Source organism: Trematomus bernacchii, unplaced genomic scaffold (genome assembly GCF_902827165.1).
Source record: "Trematomus bernacchii unplaced genomic scaffold, fTreBer1.1, whole genome shotgun sequence".
Classification (NCBI taxonomy): Eukaryota; Metazoa; Chordata; class Actinopteri; order Perciformes; family Nototheniidae; genus Trematomus; species Trematomus bernacchii.
In genome coordinates, this window is record NW_022987705.1 from 8730798 (window position 1) to 8758495 (window position 27698).

At 40.2% G+C, this 27698-nt stretch overlaps 1 protein-coding gene across 2 annotated transcripts; it reads right to left on the reverse strand.

Moving 5' to 3' along the window:
• Nucleotides 1-567: 567 nt before the first annotated feature.
• fgf13b (fibroblast growth factor 13b) lies at nucleotides 568-27500 on the reverse strand. 2 transcript variants are annotated; one of them, XM_034139838.1, is made up of 5 exons: nucleotides 27392-27500; nucleotides 8787-8897; nucleotides 5392-5495; nucleotides 3999-4197; nucleotides 568-1863 (listed from the first exon to the last, which is right to left on the reverse strand). In XM_034139838.1, the coding sequence occupies exons 1-5, from the start codon at nucleotides 27438-27440 to the stop codon at nucleotides 1724-1726; spliced, it is 603 nt and encodes a 200-aa protein (XP_033995729.1). In that variant the 5' UTR covers nucleotides 27441-27500; the 3' UTR covers nucleotides 568-1723. The 2 variants fall into 2 exon arrangements, with proteins under 2 accessions (XP_033995729.1, XP_033995728.1); XM_034139837.1 differs by lacking the exon at nucleotides 27392-27500 and adding an exon at nucleotides 9432-9913.
• Between the last annotated feature and the right edge of the window lie 198 nt (nucleotides 27501-27698).

Sequence of the window (27698 nt, forward strand, 5' to 3'; positions counted from 1 at the left end):
CTTGGATCTACTGAAATAACACGAGAGAAAGAAGTCGGTTGCATTGCCAAATACAAATAAAAAGGGTCTGTTCACCAGAGTAAAACAAAGGAAACACTTGTGATAGACCACATAGGCAAAGTGTAATCTAATTTCCCCAGGATTTGAAATACCTCTTTGGAATGTCTGCTTCCTTCTTGTACAATGGAGGTGGAGAAAACAGCAGCACCTGTGTCTATTATTATAGTGTCTGTTACTCTGGATAACCTATGACACTGTCAAAGTAGACACTGTCATCCTTTTCTGGAAGAAATAGCCTTAGTAATCCTAACTGTCAAACATTACTAAGGCTATTTCTTCCAGAAAAGGATGACATTCAATTCACCTCCATCGGAATGACAAAATATGGGCAATATGCCAGTCGAGTTAAATATACAAAAGTGAGTTTTGGTGTTTGACACTTTTCTTCTTTTTTTTCAATCCAGTCTATGTAGTTGATCTCATTGATAAATTATACTTTTAAAGCATGACATCCCCACTAGTGCAGATGGGTGAACAAATAAATCAACATCAGACAATAACTTCTTTAGAAATAGTTTATTTAGTGCATTTCTAGTTTGTCCACAGCAGGAACAAAAATAGTAAATGAATCTGTGCTCCCATTGGTCCAGGTGGTTCTGGTTCTGGTCCAACACCATTGGTCCATTCACGTTCTGGTGCAATACTATTGGTCCAGTAGTGTTCTGTCACCCTCCCATTGGTTCACTAGTGTTCTGGTATGACACTATTGGCTCACTAGTGTTCTCCTTAGGTCAGGAACACGTAAGACCAGAAAAAAAAACTGACCTTCAGCATGCTGCTACTGAGCAGAGGTCCACAAGCTTCCATGCAACAACAAACAAACAAACAAACAGCAAGGGGACGACAACAACAAACAGAAAGATAAACAACGGCATTGCTTGTAAGAAGTAAGCATGGAAGCATTTAGAGTATTATTGTATATAACAACCTTATTTTAACCTGTTAAAGCCCTCAGGAGGTTTGTCTGATATACAACAGATCTTAAAAAGGTACACCCCACCTCCACCCACCCACCCCCCAGACACATGCACGCTTACACACTCGCTTGCCCACACACTCCTACTACAAGCACAGCGTGTGCTCAACCACTCACACACGCACACACACGGGCGCGCCTGCATGCAAACAAAGGATCAGTCCTCACAAGTGAACATGGAATACGTTTGTCACTTTTTAAAAATATGACTTAACCCCATGAGCTCTGTGTAAACATAGCATATGGTAGAATAGATAAATACTTCCTGTGTCACTCTAACTATCTTACCACTTTTCCCTTCAACCACCTAGTTAATACTTGGACTCTTTGGTTCTCTGTAACAGTCTGTTTATCTAATTATGTGACTGACTGACTCTCTCTATCCCTCTTGCGTTGCTCCATCTCCCTCCCTTGTCCTCTCTGGGTATGATACAGTGGGAAGGGTATTCAAAGGAAGGTTCTCGTCCCCCTGCAGGCCGGAGCAGCAGACGGATTGATTGTCCTTGATTTATTTACATCACAGTCAGTCACAGTGGGCTCCGTTAAGTGGAAGATAACACTCCTGTTCTCCTTCGTATTTTCTCCTCGCCTCCTCCTACCCCACACCAGCCTGATGTGTGGGCATGTCGGCCTGAGATCTGTGTGTGTGTGCGTGCGTGTCTGTGGGTGTGTGTGAAGGGTGGGGGGCTAGGATAAGTCGTTGTTGCTGGGCGACTTCCCTCCGCCATTAAGTATGGCCGAAGCGCTGCGACTCTTGGTTGGTGTGCCGCTGCCGGACCGAGAGAGTTCTGTCAGGTCATGGAGGGAGGGCTCCCTGTACATGGCCACTGCGCACACACACACACACACACACACACACACACACACACACACACACACACACACACACACACGGGAGAGAGGAATCATCGAAATTATTATTAATTAAATTATTAATCAAATTGTTGGTCTGAATCACTCTTGGTGTGAACGCCTTGTTCAAGCAGTTGGGTACATCTAGTTCCTGTGCTGGCAGAAAACAGAGATCTTTGCTTTATTCAAAAGTGATTCTGGTTGTAGAAAAAGTTCTGAATTGACTACCTAAGGGAATTCCTGTATTGCTGTAATGCATCGATCCATACAAATATAAGTAACAATTATCTAGTGTTTAACAATTATTATATTCCTTGAACCCACAGTTGCTATTTTTGCCCTCCTTGAGGCAGCGGAACCAAACTGTTTTACATCATTAACATAAATCAACTTTAAAGTTTCAAGCCTGTTAGAAAACAGCTGCTTATTTACACACCCAGCAGGTACGGAGGCCCATTAGCATTCATTTGGAGTCGTGTTTGTGTCCAATATTCGCTCTCCTTTTAGGTTTGCTCTCCACTTATCTCTTGGAAAGATACCTGGCTATTTAGCTGCTAAATCATCCAATATTCTCACCAGCTTGTCGCCATCTTTGTCTGCCTGCTGTCTGCTGTTGGGAACATTGTGTACAGCTGTTTTTTAGAGCTTTTTTTAGGCATGTGATCTACTGTATTAATATAAATCTACTGATTGAAGCCAGTCTTTTATTTGTCTCCCTCCCTTTATGTTTTTCTTCATTGCTCTTTCCACACTGTGTATTTGCGTTTTAATTTGAACTTTTTTTTGCATTGGATCATGATGTGCCATCACCCCAGTCTGTAAAAGAAAAGTCTCACTTTGGGCAAACAACACATCGAATCTGTTTGTATAAATGTTTAAAAGATGAGTTCAGATTGGTGACGGACTAAAATGATTGAAGCAAGACATTTTTCATATGATAGTTTGAGTTTTAAGAAGTAAGCTGTCACGGTCATGAAAAATGCATTCTTTACAAATAAGGCATAATTCTGCACCTCCATCTGAATCTATTTTAGAGTCTTGTCACCTTGGGAATAGGAAGACACCCCTGTCAATCAAATCTGATCCAAGCAGCCCTGCAGAGCCCTTATGAAGCAGATTTACTGTTGAATGCTAAACAATAATTAGGGATGTTTACAAGTGATATTGTTGCTGCTTTTGCAAAGACAAGCTGATTGCTTTCCGTTTTCTTTTGAGCTTAGCAACTCAAAACAGTGACAGGACACACAGCATTTTGTTTTCCACAGTTACTTTGGCTCTTCCACTGTGGGATAGCTACTTATAGCTTGCCGCTAAAATAAGGCTCTATTCTCTGCCTGTTTGGTTGCGCAATGGCTTATACACTTCCATTGTGCCATAAATATTTTTACCAGGAGCATACAGAAAGGCCGAATGAAAGCCAGACTTATTGGGAACCAATGTAGGTGATTTTAATGCTGATGGTGTCATTTTTCTCTATTACAATGTGAAGTCAACAATATACTTCATAATAAGTTAAAGTAAAAATGGTCTATTGCCACTTTAAAGTTAGAGACATTCTTTTGAGACCAAGTTTTCTGGTGCTTAAAAAGTATATAAAATTGTTTCAAAATGTCAACTTGAGTTCAAAGCTCTATTTTGCTTATTAGGGTTTTCTATTTGTTTTTTGTATAGGTTTTTGTGCATGTAAATGGTCTGCAAAGGCTAACCCCTGCCTGAAACGCCCCCATTGTAGTCCTTTGTTTACTTCCTTAACTTAGTGACATGACTAAGTAACACCAGCGTTTCTATTGGCTAGCGCTCCAACACATTGTACGTGATAGGCTAAGGAGCGGGACATCTCTAATGGCTGACCAATCACAACAGAGCCGGCCAGCTAACCAATCAGAGCAGACTGGGCTCTGGTTTCAGACCGAGGGGAAAAAGAGGTGCTGCAGCACAGGCAGTATGAGAAAAATAAAGAGCTTTTTGAACATTAACGCATGTAAACATGTCACAGTAGAGACACAGAATACTATCATTAACCTGAACATGAGCATAATAGGGCCCCTTTAACTTAAGTCTGTGCCTGCTTGTTTAAACGTTGTGCAGTTCACTCCCCTACTAGCCTTACCTTTGAGTGGTTTCGGTATAAAGTGTGCAGCGGCCTTGTTCTTCTTGACGTGGTTCCCCTTCATGATCCCCCCCTCCTTGTTGAGTCCGAGGTACCAGGCTCGACCTGAGGCCTGCTGCCGGTACAGCATGGAGGAGTAGGTGACGTAGTAGTTCTCAAACACCGACTCCTTGAACTTACACTCCGGGGTAAAATGTTCCTGAGGGGGAAGGCGTGACAGATATTAGAAGAAATAGTGGAAGAATGAGGAGAGTGAGTAAACATGGAGAGGTCGGGTGTTATTTATTATTATTATTAGAGTGAGTCACAGAGGCTATGAGTCTATAATGACAACTCTATTAAAAACAGTTAAATCATCACATTCATATTGCCATCAGTGTGTTCATCCATCATGTGCTCCACTGTTTGAATCATTATCTCGGCCGTGTCTCAGAACAAACTGCACCAACTTAGGACAGCTGACATTTGCATTTTCTTATTCCTGCATCGCCATAGCAACTGGCTACTCCCTTGAATACCAACCAGCCCACTGAGAGAAAGATGGAGCTCACGTTGCCGGGGGAAACGGAAAGATACGGAAAGGATCTCTCCGTCATCCCTTTTAATTGAACTAAGTTTGGTGTGTGTAGGATATTCAAATAGCTTTGATATGAAAAGGAGAATAGATTTATCTATTCATATTTTGTGTTTGTGTATTTTAATATAAGGTGATAAGATGCTACTATTGATTGTGACGGAGAGCATGCAGGACTGGACACGATGGTCAGATATTGTGGTGGTGTTGCACGTGCCTGCACAGGCGTAGCAGCACGGCTTTTATTACTTTGACGTGTGGGCCATTTTTCTATTTCCTCTCTGTTAGTTTTCATCTCTTAGTCTCGCAGATTTCCTTAGATTGCTGAAAGTGCGTATTGTTTTTGTTGATTATTTTTGTTTTATTGCATCTGCACCGCCCACCATCCCTGCCCATGAGCTAAAGTGAGGTGCTTAATGTACTACATGCACAGCGGGAGTGTATGTGTAAGTCTAGCTGGAAAGGCATAAAAACACATTTCAGATCGATGTGTAAATGGATAAAAAGCGAGCTTCCTAGCAGAGAATGACTGTAGGGCGATAAACAGGAGGCTGGAGGATGATCTGACATCAATCCTGTGAAGCCTGATATCAGTGGATAGATAAGCGTGGCTCAGATGCTGGATTATAGCACCCAGTGGCATCTTAGTCACAAGACAACACTGTAGTGAATGGATTGGTGTGATTATAGGACGATAATCAGACTAGTCAAAATGAAACTGCTGCTGTTATACTCAACCCAAAGGAAATATTTGAGTCCCTTTATAGTTTCTTATGATGATGATGATTATGCTGTGAGTGTGTGTGTGTGCTGACGTACAGAGGTGTAGAGAAAGCCTTCGTTGTTCATCGCCAGATAGAGTTTGATCTGCACGCCCTGGATGGCCACGACACGAAGCCCCACCGGGATCAGGTTGAACACAGCTACGAATGCACAAACAAACCCACACAAATGCACACACACACACACGCAGCAAACAAACACACACTCACACAGAGGGAAACAGAGAGAAAATCCTCATCAATATCAATGTAGCATCTGGTATGTTGACACCTCCATTTTGCAACAGAGAAGTTATTTCACAAGGTCAGTCAAGTGCTACAGACGCTGGCTTCCACTAATGATTTACCCGCGGTCATTAAGAGTAGGAGAAAAAGGGTTAGAATTGGCGAAAAAGGTAGCAATTCAGAGTTTGCAACGCATGTTTTATATGTAAAGCTACAGATATTATATTAGATATTAGTAATGCAAATATTAATGCTGGAGCTTACTCAATCAGTCAAATATGTTTTCTATTGATCCCTTTATCCAAAGATGATGCCTTGAAATGGCTCGGTTTGTTTGAAAAATACTTGAAGACATTTATTGTATGATTTATATAATTATTTAAAGGTGACATATCATGCTCATTTTCCGGGTCATAATTGTATTTTGCATTCCTAATATAAGACGTTTCCATGGTTTAACATTCAAAAAAACGCATTGCTTTTCTCATACTGTCTGTCTAAATATGCCTGTATTCACCCGCTGTCTGAAATGCGTAGTTTTAGTGCCTGTCTCTTTAAAAAATCTATTCTACTCTGATTGGCATTGTTGAAAATATGGCACACAAACTACAACAAATATGTCAAATGAGGGTAAATATCAATATTGCCCAGCCCTAATTGTCAGGCATGTCTGATAAAGTATCTACAGTGACACCAGAATAAGTAGAGATTGAAAGCCTATTCATCTATACATGTGTGGGTGCATCGGGAGAGTTACATCAAATAACTGAAACTATCCATCTTGTTTGTTGTTCTCTTCGCTCTGGTACATTCAGTTGGCACAAGTGAAAAAGTTATTTATATTTTCTACAGTCGCTCTTTAGCGGGGACTTAATTATTCCGGGCAATTTGATGAGCCATGCTCTTGTTTAATTACAATCCATTTAGCCAACCATGTTCTTTTATAATGACTGCAGTTATATGGAGATGTGGATTACATGGATTATCCATTGAAATTCAGTCACAGGCGACTGATTTTACGTGGGTGGGCGTTTATATCATGTGTACCCCATGTAATCATCTAATTAAAGAAGACGCTGCGTTTGTTGCCGTGTCTGTTCCTTTGTGCATTCAACAGTGGGTGGCCTGAGAAGCAGCAGAGATTAATGCATGATGTTTGCAGCTGGCAACTCCAACTGTGCACGGGAAGGAGAGTGATTGCTGTCAGAACCACAACAGCAAGATTCAATTAGCCGTATCAATCACACAATGTAGCCTGTGTGTGTGTGTTTGTGTGTGTGAAAAAGAGATAGAGCCAGTGAGAGAAAATAGGTTTTGCAATGTGTATCCTGTTGAATATGTGGAGATTTAACGGATTGCTCGAGCCAGGGAACATTTCACACAGAAAGTGTAGATAAAAACTGACATTTGAAGAAAAAGCAGCCACCAGTTTCCTAATTAAATGAACACTTGACATGTTGCTGAGTGACTGCCTGAGATTAAATTCCCACATCTGACAGATTTTCAGAAGTCTATCACTAAATTGGATTTAAACTGGTATTGGTACACCAAATTGCATATATATGGGAATTAAACTAAACCAGATCTTGCTAGATATTGAACCTTCAATATGTTGCGATATTCTGTTGTATTTTGAACTCGTAGTGAATATTGAGATCAAAAGAAAGCGTGGTTTGAGTCTACATTACTTTGAAGTGGAGCAATTTTACAAGATATAATTCAACCCCGTGCTGTAGCTAATTGTAAAATGTATTTGTCGTTACAGCTACAGGAAGTTAGCATGGATTTTTACCAGCTTTGAAGTACACACATTTATCTTCCCATGTATGGAAACTTAAAGTGGACCTATCATGCTATATTTAAATGATATATTGTAGGGCCATACCTATATAAGGTATATTTATACGTTTCTGTTTTCAAAATACCAAACAGATCATGCATTTTAGCCATGCCTCATTTCGCTCTATGTGCTGTTTGCTGTCTACGGGGCTGATCTCTGTGAGCTGCAGCTGACCCCCTGCAGGAGAGGGAAGCCGTGCTCTGATCAAGTCAAGAGGGGGAGAAAAAAAGATCTCCGTCCTCCGTGTTTTATTTATATATACAGTCTATGGTTTTATTATATTATTATAGGCCTATAGAGTCGTTATTCATTTGTTTTAAAGCTCAATAAATAACAAAGAAGACCTTTGACCGGCACTTTTCTAATTTTGTCCGGAAGATTTAAACTTTAACGGACATCTTGACCGGCGAAAGAAACTGAAACTGAAACTCTGCCGCACGGTCCCCTCGTTCCTTGGAAGAGGCGGAGAGGTGGGTGTTTGTCATCTGCTGGTGGACTAACCGGAGAGAATTACAGTGCTTGCCTCGACGGGGAGGGATTGCATTGAATTAAAGCAGCGGGAGCAAACGCTTGCCTCAGGGAGGGAGAAAGAAAGCCACAGCGGATAATAAACAGAAGGGTAACCATGGTAACTATGGGCGGGAAGTCTTCTTCGCTGCTTTTGTGGCAGACTACAGCGCCACTTACAGGCCTGGCATATGTACTACAGCGTCTCCAGCGCTTTCGAGCGGCAATGGCCGGCCGTGGCCCAACCCCACATTCCCCTGATAGGTGGAGAGTTGGCCCAATAGCCGTAGCGCCACTTCTGTGACGTCATAGAAGTGTTCAAATCTGGATCAGTCTGTATCAGATCCGTTGCAGCCCCTTTTTTAGAGATTTGGGTATGGAGGAAAATAGAGAGGGTTGTGTTTTCTGACACTTGGTGAGTTCCCTGAAACACCGGGGACACATATTCATGTATAAAAGACGTACAAAAGTGCATTTTGCATGATAGGTCCCCTTTAAGCTCTCGAAAGCTGGAAACAGTTAGTTTCTTAATAGATTGACAGACTGTTTTTGAAATGTAATGATTGGTGCTTTTCTTTGAATCTTATGTTAGTACAACCCTTGGGGTTTGGACTGTTGCTCAGATAAAAACAAGCATTTTGAAAATGTCACCTTAGATTCTGGGAATAGTGATTGCCATTATTCACTGTTTTCTGACGTTTTATAGCGAAAACAGGGAAAGGGAAAGATTAAAAAAGATGAAGCTTTAAAGAAAATAATGGAAATTGTAGCCGAGGTTGATTTTGAAACAGATGATGAAAAAAGTTAATCAGTGGATGGACATGTTTTTTCTGTCACGCAAAGGTCAGATTTCGACCTACCGTAGGTGCTGTCTTCATCCTTTGTTCCATCGATGATGCCATCAGGCTGCATCTGCAGCTGGAAGCCCTGGCTGCAGGAGAGCCTGGTCACTATGCCCTTTAGCTGGGGCTCTGAGAGGAGCAGAAGAGACAGAAGCATTAACTGTGTTTACTCCATATCACTGCCATGTGATCACATGTATCAAATCCAGCAATCACCAAGAAGCCGGAAGTATCAGAGGAGGAGAAGCTGTTTATTTTTCCTATCACAGGGCCTCCAGGGCCCAATATCGATCCTTGACCCCTGTACACTGTGGCGTAGCCTACATACATATCAAAAAATAATTGACAGATGAAATGTGAGAACAGGAGGAGCTGGAGCTCTGCTTGGATACGGATCCTGCTTTAATGAGAACATTAGCTACCACAGACACATGCTGCTACAACACTTTGCTGCAGTACACAAAGTTATTCACAAGTGATGTTTGTGTTGGCATGCTACATGATACATTCCTGAGCTACTGCTACGAGGAGGGTGATGAATGATGAAGGACCAGCCTCAGTGATGAGAGAAAATGGTGTTGGCTGGAAGTGATGATGGTAATGAAGCTGCTGCTGATGATGAAGATGGTTGAGGTCCCACTTTTCTCTCCATCACTCTCACACCTGGTGGTCGCTTTCTCTTCCGTTTCTTCCTCGATCCAAACAATTTGACACGGGAGAACACATTCAGCTTGCTCGGCTTCTCGCTGGTTCCTTTGCTGTTGCTCGGGCTGCCACGGCACGCATTCGCCTTCTCCCTCGCCTGGCGCTTCTGGCGGATCAGGGAGCTCGCTATAGCCGCTGCCCGGGACATGTTCCCCGGGTGGAGTGAAACAAGGCTGCGCGTCCCGTTTGGAAGATATAGATAAAGCGACGGGTGTGTGTGTTGTGCTCGGAAAAAGGGGGTCTACACCACCCACGGCTCAGTTCGCATCGCACACCGGCCGCTGCAGTCCCTTGATGTTAAAACGCGTCCAGAATCCTCCATCGCTGCGTCCTGGCGCTTCATGGAAGTTCTTAAACAAATCCAGAAATCTGCCAGTGATGAGGCTCACCTCCCCCCTCTCCCCTTCTCCCCCAAGGGGTCCGAGTGGCAAAAGCTGTCTCAGTGATATCCCCCCCTCAGGTGATTCTTCTTCTGGCTGTCCCGAGAGAGGAGGATGAAGAGGGTGCATCAAGTCCGGGTGCAAGTGGCGAATCAACAAGCTTATGAACTGGTGCGAAGGACACAGGCGGGTGTTGTGGTGCTCACTGCAGCTGCTGCCTCCTCTTCCTCTGCTGCTGCTCTCCCTCTGCTCTCCCCCGGCAATGCTCCGCTCGTCGACGCTATCCGTGACAGAAATGCAGCAACCGGGATGTTTGTCAGTGAAACAGCTCGGGGCCGGATCAGTGGGAAACGGTTCATGATGCAGCCGTGCTGTTCATAAGACTGCTGCAGCCCTGCCCGCCGCGAGGAGGAAGATGAAGAAGAACGAGGAGGGGGTAGAGGAGGTCGGGGTGTGCATGTGTGTACGTTGTGTGTGTGTGTGAGGGGAGCGGGTCGAGTGGTGAGGGGCAGCTCTCCCTCATAGGGCACCTGTAGCCCTGAACCACACGTGGCATGATATGTACATGTTATAGTGATGTGTGATAGGCAGATAGATTGAGAGGGGGGAGACAAATGAGGGGAGGGAGAAAAAATATACAGTGAAATAAGAGAGACAGGTGAATTAATGAAAGGAGAAATAATGGGAAAACAGAGGGGGTGGGGTGTAAGGGAGAATATGAAATGAGTTTTTGAGTGAGTGTGTAAGAGGGAGGGAGAAACTACAAATGGATTGGGAAAAGAGAAAGATGAATGAAGGAAAAAAATAAAGTCAGGTGAAAGATTAATAGGGAGCATGTGAGTGGGAGAGGGAGTAAGGGCTGGAGACAGAAGAAATTGGGTATACAGTATGAGCAGACAGGAATACATAAAATATGAGGAGTAAAGATAGAGAAAGGTAAGTGAAGACACACTGTTGGAAGAGAGAGAGGCTGTGTGTGTGTGTGTGTGTGTGTGTGTGTGTGTGTGTGTGTGTGTGTGTGTGTGTGTGTGTGTGTGTGTGTGGAAGTGTGTGTGTGTGTGTGTGTGTGTGTGTGTGTGTGTGTGGAAGTGTGTGTGTGGAAGTGTGTTTGAGAGAGACAGCGGAGAAAGGAGGGGCTCTCATCTTATTTTGGTGCAGAGGTTCCCCACTGCTGAAAGGCTGCAGCGTGCAAGAAGAACGAGGTGAATAACGGAGACAGCAGTACAGATGAGTTATGTTGTTTTTGCTATAGCTGTTCATTTTGCATTTCCACCAGTATGGAGGAACATGTGCAATCAGCCAACCCATGCATGTCGACTGGCTGCAGGCAAAGCCCCCGCAGGGAAACAGATGCACAGCTGTCAATGGCAGATACAGCTGCAACTGCGCATGGCAGCAGCAAGTCCAAAGAAGACGAGGCGGCGGACAAAGAGCCGCCTGATTCACGGCCGAGGTCGACCTGTGGCACCTGGCGCCGAGCAGCAGGCAGAGCCAAGGACCGCTGTTGTTGCTGTTGTTCACCAGGGAGAAAGGTAGTGAAAATCGATGGCTGGACAGCAAGAGGATGTGGTGAGCAGTAAATTACAGGACTGAAGAGGAGGAAAACTCTGTAAGCTGGAGCTGGGGCTGTGAGAATAAGACAGAGGGTAGAGGAGAGAGTGATGGACTGTTGACAGAAACTGGGATCAGGACCTGGTCATTGAAAGGGAGTCTTTACCCTTGACTGAAGGAGTAGAACACCTGTGGCCTCTTGGTTAGGTAAGAACCTTGTAAATGTACAAATATAGTTTGTGGTATACAGTAGTTCAAATGAACCCACTTCCACCGAGAGACAACACTCGAGCCATGAAATATTGAATAACAAGTCTATGGTGTCAACTGAAACATCAAAATATAAGAGCAAACGCTTACATCCACTGTAATGAAATGACTGAAAGCTAAGCATTCATCTTTCATTTATGAGCTCCTTGCTTTTAAAACCACACCACGTGTCCCTAAAAGCAAAAGCCAACAAACAAGACGTAACAGAACAATGGACGCTGCAGGGAACACAACCAGATATTATGTGACTCTGAGGAACATATCCTCACTCTTTGGCGTTAAATCACCACATTAACTAATTTAATGTTTCAGAAAACACCAAAATCAATAAGTTAATTAGTGGAAACACATAAGCAGCCAAACAACACAGAGAGAAATAATTATGAAGGGAGTTGTTTCCAGGAATTATAAAATACTCTGTTAAATAAATGGATTGCGTCGATAAATCACACATAAACAAAAGTCTGTTTAGATTATTGCACTTAGACAATCAAATTAAATAATAGATCCTGATGGTATTTACTACAGAACATTTATAGAAGATATCCAGAGAGAGAGAGAGCACTTATGTGTGTGACTCTGGATGCCAGCATAATGAGAAGCGGATCAGCAGTTTTCATAATAGATTATGGGAGGCTGTGGCTCAGTGAATAGTGTGCTGAACTTCGAATCAGGGGGTAGCAAGTTCGAGTCCCACTGCAGTCAGCATGTCGTTGTGTCCCTGGTCAAGACACTTCACCCCAAATTGCTCCTGTGGGGATTGTCCACTGTACTGAATGTATGTAAGTCGCTTTGGATAAAAGCATCTAACAAGTTAAATGTAATGTAATGTAATTAAACACTTTGCAAACCACCTTTTAGAAAGAATACCATCAAACCACCACTGCACCATACGTGTTTACAACAGGGATGCAAAACGACTTTTTAATATCGATTAATCTGCATGTTATTTTCCAGATTTTGGATGTATCATTTATTCATAGATCCCAATTTATCCGAGTCTAAAGTGATGTCTTTAAATGTTTTATTCTGACAAACAGTTTTCAGTTTAGTATGATTACAGAAAATACTTTAACGAATGTGTGGAATTTTTTTTTTTCTGTTGATAATCGTTGCAGCTTTAGTTTACACATGTTTGTCTTTTCAAGAGCTAGAATAGCTATACTTTTTTTGACTTTTAAGGACATTTTAGTTTAAAAGTAAAAAGGTTTAAATCCTATTTTGGCCAAATGAACGACTTAAGAAACCGCCCTACAAGCTGATATACATTTTCAGTCAATTATAAGTCTAGAGGGCTGAAACTTGTAATAAGAATATTGGTAAAAATAATGTAAACCAAACTGAACAGCTTATTTAATGCTTCCCATTTGAGACTTCTGCTTAGCTCTAAAATATGTATCTGTCCTGTGAGTATGGAGGACACCGATAAAGGTTTATGATTACAGTTCCTGAAATAAAGATCCGTCTATTACAAAGGCTGCTAAGGTTCCAAGTATACTGCTCATGAACAACAAGACCATGCATTATGGATGTAGTTAATGAGTAGATGTATCTCATACACATTTAGTTTGCAGTCAAGCAGTCTCTCAGCAGAAGGGCGCGTCCGACTCTGCTTTCAGCACCACGGACAGCGCTTTAAGTTTTAAATGAGTTAAAAACACACATTTTACTTAAAATAAATACTAGTTTTAACTAGAAAATGATCGACTGATATCAAACCAATTTTCCTTTATTTTACATATAATATTTTAAAAGTTGTTATAGTCAAAACGAGCTCTATCTATCTATGTTACATCCACAAAAGCACCAAGGCATTATGGCATTATTTTAGAGATGTCCTTACTGTTGACCTCATTACCTACAAAGTGTATCCCTTCTTCTCGTCTATAACAGCATGTTCCCAAATGCTTTTACACACAGAGATCAGTTGTGAATTAATTTAGCAAGTTTCCTTAAAGATCTTTGAAGCAAATGTAGAACAGCACGGGTCAAATCTCCTAAATCTGTTTAATTCAGACCGTTCCCCCGGTCCTACCTGAGGCCGATCGGCGGAGAGGGAAACTCATGCTGCGCCCTGGAGCTCCGGAGCCTTCTTGTGCTCATGGCTTTTCGCACTTCCTGTTGTGTGCTGCTGCTCCACCAAGAGGAGGAATTTCTGAAGTTCAAGGCAAAGAAGTCTCCACGGCATTGGATCCATTAAGGCCGCGCACATGGCGTTGACGGAAGATCATTACAGAACATTAGAGGCCATTAAGCCTTTGGAACCGGTCATTAAAGATTCATCGCGAGGCCCCGCTGATCTGGCACAATGAGAGAGGGACGGAGGCCTTTCCAAATTCAAGGATCTTGTACTTAAGTAAAAGTACCAGAGTGTAGGAATACACTGGTACATGTAAAAGTCCAGCATTCAAAATGTTACTCAAGTAAAAGCAGCATCTCATATACTTAAAGTTCCAAATGTAAAATAATTCATTATGCACATTGGTCCATTTCAGAATAATATATTATGTTTTGATTATAATCATTTATGCATTAATGCTTTTGTGATTAAAACTAGCTGCACATTTACAAGCTTTGATACTGTGTATACTGCAGCGTAGCTTGTGAATGTTACTCCAGGTGTAACTAAAGTCTTATTTCAGTGTTGATTATATTTCACATTATTAATCCAAATAAGTAACTAAAGGTATTATATAAATGTAGTGGAGTAAACAAGTACCAGGTCATCTGACTTGAAGCCATACATTTGATCCAAAAACCTAAACGTATCAGCCAAGTCGAAGGTTGTGTCATCAAAGTGCATGCTTTCCACTATCAACATTCTTTAACCAATTTCAATACCTAAACAACACAAGGGACGCAGCATATTTTAGAAGAACGAACTAGGAATTGTTTGAGTATGTTCTGTCGATCTAATGGGTTCAACAACTCAACAAAACCTTTTAGCTCTAACTCAGTTAAAAAACAGTGAAAGTCAGACCTCTGTAAAAGCTTGGCATTAAACCTAATGATTTTCTTGAGTAAATCTGCCTTTGTGCTGGTGATTCATCGCGCTAAGTGCCTCAAAGCGAGCATCAACAGAAAAGTAGACTATGGAAACATTATGAGAATCTGAACACCAAACACAGGCAACCTGAATTAATTTAACCGCTTACTTTACTGACAAAATAACTAAAGACATCAGGTGATCTTCACCTTCAAACTACCTCAAACTTAACTACTAACCCTTAACTTGTTACCTAGACTATTTACATTTGATGGAATAGTCCAACCGTTTAAAAAATCTGAGTTTTGGGGAGTGTAAAATTCCTTTATGTGTGAACATCGTATAGCGACAATGAAGAGCTTGAACACAATAATACAGATAATATAAGACCATTTGCATATAAATAAGCTGATGTAAACAACTTGAAAGCTCCTTACGGGGACACAAAGGGTAAGGAGGTTATAACCCCCTTACCCAACACCTTAGAATAAAGTAAGCTAAATGTCCTTAAGGTTTCTAAAATAGGCCAACCCTCACAGTATACACAGAAATACACACTCCTAATAGCTATGCACTATATCTTTCTGTGGTTCTGTGCGTTATCCACAATGCCCACCATCATAGCATCATAGCACATTACTGTATTTAGTAACCACACTCAGAGCAGTGTGTCCAGTCCAGGACAGGCCCGCCATAACTCTGTGTTATCAGCCCATTACACGGTTGTGCTGTTACAAGGCTTCCTGTGAAGCAGTCTACTAAAGCACAGCAGCATTTATATCCCTGAGAAGATACACAAAGTATTACAGAGTGTCTGTTGCTGCACATCCTGGAGTTCATTGCCTATAAAAGCCTCTGAATGCAGTGAAGCAGGATGTTGCTGCAGAACATGCTCACTCAGCAACTTCAGTGTAAAGCTACAAGAAACAGAAATGTCAAGTCTGTCTGGGAAAAATATCTTTGATATAAATCTGACTTTGATTTCCTCTCAAGCTTGAGGTTACAAAATAATCTTATTTGGCTGTTTTATTGTTGTTTATGCCCACATAATTGCTCCATTATGCTGTGGCTTCCTGTGATGATGAAATAACCGTTAGATCAAGCTGATGGCTTTGATCAGATTTCTTTCTTTCCTCCTCTTTGTTTTAACAGAACTGAAATAGAATTGTAACTTTGAACAAACACATCACACCTCCCCCAAAAGCCTCTGTAGCCTTGGCCTGAAATAGCAAACCTGAAAGCAGAACCGTGTTGGCACAGTTTCCTACCCTAACAGCCCGGGCAGGTAGCCAGGATGCAATCATTGTAGTCTATTTAAAAGAAAAAGTCAATTAAGTTTCCCTTTAGATCTTGGAGAGCATTACTTACTTCTAGTGGATTACATTAGCAGACAGTAGATGGCGCCAACTTACAAAGTATCAAATAACAGAACAGGACCTTTGTGGAACTCGTGTCTTCTTCTTAGTGCGGAGAAGAGGAGGATGTGTTATGTTGAGCGCCAGAATAAAGACTTGTTCTGTATCTGAGCCAAAATACCTTTTTTCATTTACTCATAACACAGTCTGAGTAATACTATTTTCTTAAAGGAAATGATCCCTGCCACAGCAATGTGACTACTATCACCTCTAATAGTAATATAAATGCACTTACTGCCACACATATAGTTTCATTGTTTAAAAGTAATCACAGTAATGGCAGGAATGGAAGCAGCATAGAAGAAAATAAACATTTATCACACTTCATGGCTGACCACTGCTGAGAAAACAATGAGTATCATCCTTGTCACATATAGTCACACTCTAAACTGTCTCAAAAAAGTCCTAACTTTGGTCTATGTAGCTATAAAATGTTCTGCTTTTTTCTGACGTCACACATTGTACTCCTAAATTATAGAGCCATAGCCAAATAAAGCCATTTTGCTCTGCTTTGGATCACCACAACCAACAAATAAAACGGGTGGGTAACACTTTATATTAAGGTACACAAATTAATCATCAACTAGTTGTTAATTAACATGCATATTATCAGTATATTGGCTCTTTATTAGTCATTATAAAACACTTATTAATGCCTTATTCTACACGACCATATTCTACAAGTAATAAGACATTAGTTGAGAGTTTTTCCTCAATAACCCTCTAATTAGTGCTTATTTATTGCAAGTAAGGAAGTTGTTGTACATGAGTTTTGGTCTTAATATGCGCTGCTCAATATGGGCCTAATAAGGCAGTAGTACCACAAGATTAGTAATTCTCACATAATAACACTTAACAAATATGATCTATTTGTATGTAACAAGACATTAAACTATAAGTGTAAATACCTCAAAATTAGGTATTTATATCTAAGAATATGTTTTGGGGTATTGACAGTTCAGCTACCAATAGCAAGGTGATATTGACCTGTATGCTTCATATTTGCACATTTATATATTTGTAAAATGTGTACTGAAGGTTAGACAGGAAACCGGGTAGCCTACAGGAAGTAGGAGAAAGTGAACTGAATAGCATGGCAGTAGACATTCATGAGTAGACTGCTACTAATTTTCCCTATGCAGCCTGAAGAGTAAAAGGTCAAGTCCGTCAGAAAGCAATGACAGTGTTAGCCTTACACTTACACTGTAAGGATTAGTAACATGTATTGTGTTTATGTGATGACATTTGGAGATGTTTAAACACAATGAGAAAATGAGTTAGCATTTATTGCACAGCTAGCATTAGCTATATTTACCTTGTTTACACTTAGCGCTCCTATGTTGTGTTAATAGTGTATGTTACACTTGCATGTATGAGATCATTAAGTGCCTTGTAACTTCTTTTTTTATATAGTTTCACTCCATTTGAATGTCAGTGGACTGCAAATAAGTCAATAAAGGAGCATGGTTGCTCATTCCCTGGCTCTCAAAAGAGTTTGGCTGGCTGTTTAATCAACAACAGTCTCACTCCCTAACGCCCCCTACACACGGCGTCGTGCGTTGAAGCTTCAACGCTTCTGCCCATTCACTTTGAATGGGGTGACGTCACGCTTTGCCGAACTGCATTGTGGGGGCAAAGCTTTGCTTTGCTCGCGTTGCTCGCTTCAAAAGTAGAGCAATGTTCTTCTTTTGAAGCTTCGACGGAAGTGTAAGCCAATCGAATCATATGCCAGTACAAGCTCTAGCCAATCAAACCGCGTGCTTGTGTGTCCGGGGCGGGAGATTCATGTGATTGGTTGTTGGTCGAGCTTCAGACACACCCGCCGGCAAGCTTCAACGCACGCCGCCGTGTGTAGGGGCCGTAATAGTCCAATAGCGACGCTTGGTCAGGGTCCTTTGGCGTGCAGTTGTGACGCGCCGAGTCTCCCTCAGCTTCATAAACGGACGCAAAGAGCTTTCAACTGATTGCAATGTATTCCCATCGGCGGCGGTATTTGACGCTCAGGGAAGCACCGCATCGGTCCATGTCGGCGGCAGTTAAAGGCAATGTGAGCGTCAATTCCCATTGGATAACGGAGGATTTTACACCCGGAAGTAAGTATTCTCTTTACTGTCGATTGATTTTACAGTGATATCTGCACTACTCATCAACTCAAAAACACCAGATTATCCTTGTTAATTACACAACATTGATTAGTTTAAATTGTGTACAATGCTTTTGTATTTTTCCCCTTCGATTCGAGAAACAAATATTTTTTCAGAGTTTAGGATTGCCGAAGACACTACACTACCCATAATCCTCAGCTATCGTTCCGCTTTGCTCGACAAACCCTGTGATTAGTTCTCAAGCTCTGTGATTGGTTGACCTCCAACTGCATTCCATATGAAAAAAAAGTTTTGTAAAAGATAAAATCATACTTTATTCAGCAGTGCTTGCTTTACTCTTTGAAAGTCATCACATGAATGCATTGTAATAAATGGTTCGGCTGCATTAAATATTACACATCTGTCGTAGTTCTTTATTTATCTACAGAGATTGGGCCTCAGAATAGACCGGAAACTATTCTTTTACCGTTCTGTTTTCATTTCACAATAAAGTTAGTAGTAATATTTTGTTTTGATATTATTGTTTTTTATCAACTAGACCGCTGGGTCGTGTTAAGACCATCTTTTCTGTGTTGCTGTAGGTTTTTTCCATCGCTTTTGTGTTACAAATATCAAAACAATAACAACATATATCCATCGTAAACTAAACCGGAAACAGCAGTATCATTTATTGTGTTAACACTGTAAACTTGACAGTTTTTTAACCCGCACCACCTACTGGTTAAAGCACGTTATTACACATTTAGAGTAATTGCAATGCAGGTAGATTGTTGCTTTTTAACCTGTTAAGCCCTGAGCCTGTTTTTCAGGTCTCAGGCTCGAAAATGACATTCCCAGAACAAATGACCATATCTTCCCTTCTAAAAGGGTTTAAATTAATAATCTTTTTCTCAAAGTAATGATAAACCTGTGGGTTGGATGTAGAAAAGTCAGAATCAATATAGATGTTTTTTATTTTAAAGAAAACTCAGATTAAAAAACTGTAAATTATAGTGTTCGTCCAAAAATTATTTTTTACTTATAGTGAAAACTACCCTTGGATGATGGTAAGGTAGACTAAAAGCTTTAGGAATCCAAAGTACAACATATAATAAGTACCCTGTATCAAGATTGATGCAAAACAAGTGACATTTGACCTTTTTAGAGAGATTTAGCAAAAAGAAACCACTTCTGGGGTCATTTGGGTGGATTTTCCATATCTCTGGCCCCCCTTGCTCGATTTTGATGGTTGACACCTCTTTCTGACCGTTAGAGCCAATAGAATCGAAGGGGGAGTCCCCCACACACACTCATTGTGAAAAGAAAAGGTGGGGGCTTCGCGCATGCAGTTTTGCATTAGAGTGAAGCTACAGTCTAGCTGTGACATCTAGAAACGTAAAAGCATGGATTATCCGTCTGTTTGCTCATGGATTATCAGAAATCATTTCAAAGGGACACAGACACATTGGATTAACCTATGGATTAACTTCGGCAGCGTTTTTATCGTTTTAATGCCATTGAAGACCACTTTGGAGAGACTACACAGCCAAAAAAATTAAAATTATCAGTTAGATGAGTTTCTTCCCGTTACATGGATATAAAACATTCATCGTTTATTAAATGAACATGCCCTCAGACACTGTTTCCTGCAAGATGTTGCGGCAGTGCACCGGTACCGGGGTCTCTTGGGCTTAACAGGTTAATGACTGTTTTAAAATGCCTTTTTCTTAATGTCTTTCATTTTTGTAAAGCACTTTGAATTGCCTTATGTTGAAAGGTGCTGTATAAATAAACTTTCCTTGCCTAAGGTCCGTTGCATGTTTTGTTGAATGTGTTATATTTGATGAAACATTTAAATATTAAGACTACATACAAAATAGGGGGAAAGGTCAATGATAGAAATATAGAATAGAAAATGTCAAGAAGATACTGTTAATTATATCTAGAATAAAACAGTTTAGTGCCGGATGTACAAAGATATTAATAGGAGGATGTGCAAAACAGACAAACTAATTAGGCTTTATTAAAACATTAAATAATACTTTAGGTTAAGGTCTTCTTTTAAATACATGTAAGCAAAAAGCTTTGGGGGTATCTACAGATAAATATTATGCCTGACAAAGTACTTAAAGTCTAATATATTGCATGGTTTGTTTTGGGACTTGACAATCAACTTTCCTGCAATGTTAACCTGGTAAGCCCCAAAGACCCCGCCGGCAGATCTTTTTTTTCACAACACTGTGTCTCAGGGCTTCTTAATATTTAAAAAACTATGAATGTGTCATACCCTCCTAACGGGAAGAAACTCAGCTAACTGATGATATGAATCATTTTTACCGAAACAAAACACAAGTCTCACAAGAAGGGTCTAAATGAGCCCTGAGCGAAAACATGCTAACGCACTTAGCACAAAACTCTAGGTATAAATCGATCGATATACTTATTGGATCTGCACAAACAAGCTTAGCTAACATGCTGAGATTCCACAGATTATAGAAATATAAGTATCATCACTGAGCGATCAGAACTCGCGACAGGGGAAGCAAATACAGACAACACACAACGTAGCTTTAGGTAGCAAAACACGGAGATATGCTCACCTTTAGCTGTTATTCTGATCAAAAGTTGTTTCAATGGCATTAAAACGAGAAAAAACGCGGCTGAAGGTTAATCCATAGGTTAATCCAATGTGTCTGTCACTTTGAAAAAATTATTGATAATCCATAATTCAATTTTTAAGCAAAAATCTGAGAATTAATTTTATCTGCTAATGGTAGCCACCAGAGTGTATCACAGCTTCCGGTTTTGGCTATGCGCCACTCTCACTCCTTATTTGGTAACGTGTGTGTGTATGTGGAACTTCCCCTCGATTCCATTGGCTCTAGCGGTTAAAAAGAGATGTCAATCATCAAAATCGACCAAGGGGTCAAATAGGTCAAATCCACCCAAATGATTTCACTTGTTTTGCATCAATCTTGATACAGGGTACTTATTATATGTTATAGTTTGGATTCCTAAAGCTTTTAGTCTACTATCCCATCATTCAAGGGTGGTTTTCACTATAAGTAATGTGTTTTTTTTGGACGGACACAATCATTTACATTTTTTTACTATGTTCAATCTGAATTTACTTTAAAATAAAAAAAATCTATATTGATTCTGACTCTTCTACATCCAACTCACAGGTTTATCATTGCTTTGAGAAAAAAGATTATTAATTTTCCCCTTTTAGAAGTGTAGTTATGGTAATTTGTTCTGGGAATGTCATTTTCGAGCCTGAGACCTGGAAAACAGGCTTATGTTGAAGCACTTATTTTAACCGATATTATACATATTTATTATACTCTTATAAGATGTATGTAGATAGAATAAGAAATGTGCAGAATACAACAGTTTAATGGTGGAGGTACACACATATTGATAGATATCTTGTTGAGGAACCTGCCACCCAAGTTTTTCATCATTGCATACAGTAACTACACCATAGTTGTGGATATGTGAATAAACCTTTGAAAATCTTGAAAGGGATGTGCAAAATAGCCATTATATACAGTTTTTAATGAAGGATTAGAGAATAACGAGTAATGAATATGCTTTATAGAGATCTGCAGATACATGTTTAGTCTTCTCAAGCACCAACTAATATCTCGCCTGATTGTTGGCACTTGACAATCACCTTCACTGAATTTGACTCAGGTGTAACTAAAGTCTGATTTAAGGGTTGTTTATATTTCACATCATTAATCCAAATCTGTAAAGTAACTAAAATAAATGTAGTGGAGTAAAAATACCAGGTTAACCTTAAAGAAAGCCCTCAGGATTATAGAAGACCCCCATCACCCCAGCCACAAACTGTTCTGTCTGCTGCCGTCTGGCAGGCGGTACCGCAGCATCCGGACTAAAACCACCAGACTCAGGGACAGTTTCATCCCACAGGCAATAAGACTGTTAAACACCTGAACTTTGAAACAACATCCATAACATTCATCTGGCTGCTACTTAGAAATTATTTATCTAATATATCATATTCCAATCACTTGTATATAGACTCGTATTGCACTATTTCACTATTTTACTGTTTTTCTTTTTGTATTTACTTGCACTATTTTTTCTGTGTATCTGTTTTATTGTGTTGCACTGTTGGAGGAGCCTGTGACCCAAGATTTTCATCGTCATAACTACACTGTAGCTATGTACGAATGACCAACAAAAGCCTTGAACCTTGAACCTTGAGCAGAATTACAAAGTAACAATAAATTGCATGTCAAAATGTCCGGTAATAATTAGGGATGCTCCGATCGATTGGCCGGCGACCATTATCGGCCGATATTCACTCTTAATAGTTTGATCGGTGCTCTCTATAAAGGCCGATCAGGAGAGCTGGATCTGATCGATATGGACATAAACGCGAGTGAAGTATAACCGGACGCGAGAGAGAGATCAGATCAGCTGCTGAGTCTGACGGAGGCACGCAGCTCTGCATGATCACCTGAAGCCCCGCCCACTGTTTAGCGAGCTGCATGAGAAACTGACGGGCTGTCAGGAGAGAGAGGGAGGGAGAGGGGAAAAGAGAGGATCTGTTTCTCCCGTGTTATTATTCAAAGTTAATGTAAACTTTTGAATAATGTACTTTATCTACTATAAGTAGTTTGTTTGAATGTAATTTATGTTGTTTGTGGAATCATTTATTGAAAAATGAATCTGAATTTTTCGATCTGTTACGATTATAAACTGAAGCAATATAAAAAAGAGCCCCATTAATTGAGTTTTAAACATCAGCATATCCGGTCATAGTCCGGTAATTACCTGCTAACGGAAACTCTGCTACCAATTCTTATTATTATTATTGAAACATGACCGGTAAGTCCGGTAAAATAAATTCTTTCCGGACAAATTATAATAATAATAATAATAATAATAATAATTAAAAAAATCTAATTATCTTTTACATTGGTTTATTTTTACCTATGTATTTATTTATTTATTTACTTGCTAGGACCGGGAGGGTCGGGGGGGGAAAAGGAAAAATATAGACCGTATAAATGTAACTCATTTGTGCCTGACTCAATAAAAGAAAATGTAAAAAAAAAAGATGATCGATGGCTACTGCCATATTTGCAAAATTAGCCTCTGAACCGCGACAAGTGCATGTTTCAGAATATCAATTAACAACAGGAGCCGGTCACAGACATAAGGGGGGGGGGGGATTTGTTTCTCCAAATCGAAGGGGAAAAATACAAAAGCATTGTACACAATTTAAACCAATCAATGTTGTGTAATTAACAAGGATAATCTGGTGTTTTTGAGTTGATGAGTAGTGCAGATATCACTGTAAAATCAATCGACAGCAAGGAGAATACTTACTTCCGGGTGTAAAATCCTACGTTATCCAATGGGAATTGACGCTCACATTGCCTTTAACTGCCGCCGACATGGACCGATGCGGTGCTTCCCTGAGCGTCAAATACCGCCGCCGATGGGAATACATTGCAGTCAGTTGAAAGCTCTTTGCGTCCGTTTATGAAGCTGAAGGAGACTCGGCGCGTGTTTTATAATGACTAATAAAGAGCCAATATACTGCTAATATGTCAATACTAGTTGATGGTTAATTTGTGTACCTTAAAGTGGACCTATCATGCTATATTTGAATAATATAGTGTAGGACCATACCTATATAAGGCATATTTTTACTTTTTTTTTTTTCAAAATACCAAACAGATCATGCATTTTAGCCATGCCTCATTTTGCTCAATTTGACAATTTCTAGCTCTGTTTTTGCAAGGGCTGATTCTGTGAGAACAGCACCATCTACTGGCCTGGCATATGTACTACAGCGTCTCCAGCGCTTTCGAACGGCAATGGCTGTCTCCTCCTGATTGGTGGAGTTGGCCCAATAGCCGTAGCGCCACTGTCCTGTGTCCAGTGTTCAAATCTGGATCAGTTTTTATCAGATCCGTTGCAGCCCCTTTTTTAGAGATTTGGGTATGGAGGAAAATAGAGAGGGTTGTGTTTTCTGACACTTGGTGAGTTCCCTGGAACACCGGGGACACATATTCATGTATAAAAGACGTACAAAAGTGCATTTTGCATGATAGGTCCCCTTTAATATAAAGTGTTACCAACGGGTGATATGGATCTGTTTGTGCAAATATAAATGGAAACATTTATAACACATATTTTCAGGATTTACTTTATTTTAAAACATACTTATAAGATAATGTGTGGGACAAACTGGTCAACATAGATAAACAAGTCTAAGAGTCTAAAGCCTCACTATCGGCTCTATGATGTTGTATCAAAGCCATGTGAGTGCTTTAAGCTAAACGCTAAAATAAGCATGACATCTACAATTTCAACGTAGTGTTTATTATGTTCCTCATTTTATTGTGTTCGCAAATGCAAATTCAATCATGTTATTCGTTTTGAGGGTGTTTTGTCATAAACAAAAGTAACCCAAATACATTGTAATGTGTCCTGATGATAGTGCTATAAACATCAGGGGATCCATAACGTTTTTACAATGCAATTGTGCTCATTAGTGCTTGTAGTGCGTGATGCTGACATCACTTCATCTGTGAAAAGTCAGATGTGGGTCACTGATTTATGGGATGGGTCTTCATGTTTCTGCCGAATAGCTGGGTCACAATCAGGGTTAATTAACTATAGTGTCTCTGTAGTGAATCATCTCCTGCTTATTTGTGAGTCCACATACACGCACTGAAACACACACACACACACACACACAGAGGCACAAGTTTTAATCCACATTTATAATCTCTTTGAGAACAAGATGTTAATGAGGTTTTTGGTCTGCCCAAACTTAATCCTAAATGCCACTATCAGGCTATTATATAAAGAATGGAACAAGGTGACACATAAAGCCGCATGTCTGTCCACTCGATGGGAAATGAGTCATTGCTTAAGAAGTCAAAAAGTACATCTGATTTGACGTATTTAGCTATTTTAAAAGCAATCATTGCTGGTGTTTTTGTCTCTGCGTTTTGCAGGTTCAAGCTATTCACTGTAAATAATTCGGCCTCACTAATTGTTCCTTCTACTATTATTTTCTACTTCTATAATGAAAGCATGAACTTAAATGTAGTTTATTGTAATTTATTTCATCATTAAAAAACAAGATTTAAAGGCATAATCTATTCCAGTCTTTGGGAGTGATGCTCCTACAAAAACACACCTGTACTAAATAATTAAATGCTGTAGCGCCTGAAGAAAAACTGCCTTACTTAAAGTGTTTTGTTTTGTTGAGACTCCTATGTTATTTGCTGACGTCGTACTGGGCAGCATTATACTGAAAGGTCAAATATCTGGTGTCACAGGACTCGTGACAGGACGATTGTATTGGAATCGATTCTGTACACGAGATATTATTGTTCTGGTCTCTTGGGGGATGTATCATGATGAAAGCAACCCCCCTTGCTCATTGGCTTGCTTTATTGCTTTTTCTGTCTATTGATAGGTTGGCTTTGTATCATTTTAAATATGCTTTATGTGTAAAGGTTGTCATAAATAAGCTTGAATGCTATCCTGCAAGCAGCAGTTAGATTCATTGAACATTCTGTTGCTATAGCAACCCCTACTGGCACATTTCCATATGGAAAATATTTTGTATTCCCATTTTATTAATTCAGTTTTATTCTGTGATTGATAGCCTAGCCAAGCCAGCCCTGCTTAGCAGTGTCTTAAAAGATACAATTTAAAGGCTCAGGGAAGCAGCTGTGGGCTGAGGAGAGGCAGTTTAACAACTTTAACTGGCAAAAGCAATACATTAAATACTCATTGTTACAGTCCTTCTCTGTAAAACCGAAAAACACAATGTGAAAACACTTCCTAAACAGCATAAACGTATACATGTCTCCATTGTGTCGCATGTCAAAGTTAGTTTTCAAGTGAAGAATAGCCTCATTGCTGCCCCTTTTGGCCGATGGGGGAGAAAATCAACCCCACATTTGTTTGTACCTTTTTATTTTTTCAAGTGGTTAATATCTTGCAAAGTATTTTCGTGATTGCATGAGTACTGTGAAGAGTAGTCTCTAATCATTGTTAAAGTCAACTTGGCTTTTTCCACAAACTTTGTCCTGCTTTTCAGAAACAAAACTACAAACACGGCCACACTGATATCTTCTTCTCTGTACAAGCTGTAAGCTACGCCCTAAAGTGTTTAAATAATCAAGTCAGTATACAGTAGGCCTTTACTCCCTTTTTCCTATACCTGTTTTTATCTGTTTTCAAAGTAACTTCCAGTGAACATTTCAAAGAAAAACCACCACACTTTCTTGGTGTTGTTTAGTTTGCTAATGCATCTGTTATGAGGGCAGAAGATTTTCAACTAAATAAACTCCTCCTGTAGTTGTATAAAGTGGTTTACTGAATAAACTAAAACCTATGAGAAGCCATCAATGTAAAGAAACGGCAATTATCTCGTATTGGAATAATTGTTTGTTTGAATAAGACGATGTAAATGATAAAATAATCACTCTGTGTTTATTTGGCTGAATTTTCTTAATGTTCACTATGAACTCCCATTTCCATGTTTTTAAAGTATTGTTTCTCTATTTTAATAAGCTTATTGACCTTAACTTAATGATTTCATAAAAAAAACCTTCCTTAAAGCTATCTTTAATGTTCTATGAATGACAAGCGTCTCCTGCATAGATTACCGGGCAACACCCTTTTTTGTGTCCATGGTAATGATAGTTTCCCAGTTTCCTTTGCGGTGTATAGCGCGGTGCTTTTATTAGTGTCCAGAGGGTAGAAAATGAATATGTGCGCACCGCTGAAATTACATCTGAGCCCCTTTTGTGGGGGGAAAAGCCTATGTCAGTGATTTTATAATGGAGACATAGTAGGTGATTTATCTTGAGCACCATGCAATAAACCCCATGCAAGGAGTAAGGGTCTCCTCCCCTTTTTGTAATACAGCAGTAAGACCCGTACAGAGAAAACCCTGTTTACATCAACAGCATTTCATGTCAAATTACAATTTCTGGAGTTTTTTGTATATATAAACCTCTACATTGTAACATACGTCCAACAATATTTTAAAGTAAGTCTGTCTTGTGTTTTCCCATCCTAGATTGTGGAGACCATGAGTGGCCAACATGCTGAGCTCAGCATAATCACAAAACCAGATATTCCCTCTTTCATGCGCAAAACACAGAAAAACACATGCGTAAAACCCCCCTCGTGGTTCTGGCTCGGATTCAACTTCACTCACCTTTGGAGGCATGGTCTTTATCCTCTTTGCTTTTCGATTTTCCGCTCATGGAGCACTGCCGTTGCTGCTGGTTGTTGAATCAAACTTCGGGGGAGAGACGCAGGATCGCGGTTTCACTTTTTCATCCTGCTCAGATTTGTCTCCACAAACACGCCCCGTAGCAGTCCAACTCTGAGTGTCTCTGCCTCTCTGTGCACAGCCTGACTCTCTCTGAGGTCCCGCTGCGCTTTTAGACGCACACACTCACACAACAGCAAGAGCGCTCACACACGTGCGCGCGCAACACCGAACGCGCAGACAAAGAAAT

Bases quoted from the DNA above. Each gene is read 5' to 3' on its own strand.
- fgf13b (XM_034139837.1), bottom strand. From the start codon at position 9,621: ATGTCCCGGGCAGCGGCTATAGCGAGCTCCCTGATCCGCCAGAAGCGC. The intron at 5,496-8,786 runs GTAGGTCGAAAT...GTGCATTCGTAG, and splicing joins GGATGAAGACAGCACCTACG to CTGTGTTCAACCTGATCCCG. The intron at 1,864-3,998 runs GTAAGGCTAGTA...GTGTGTGCGCAG, and splicing joins TATACCGAAACCACTCAAAG to TGGCCATGTACAGGGAGCCC.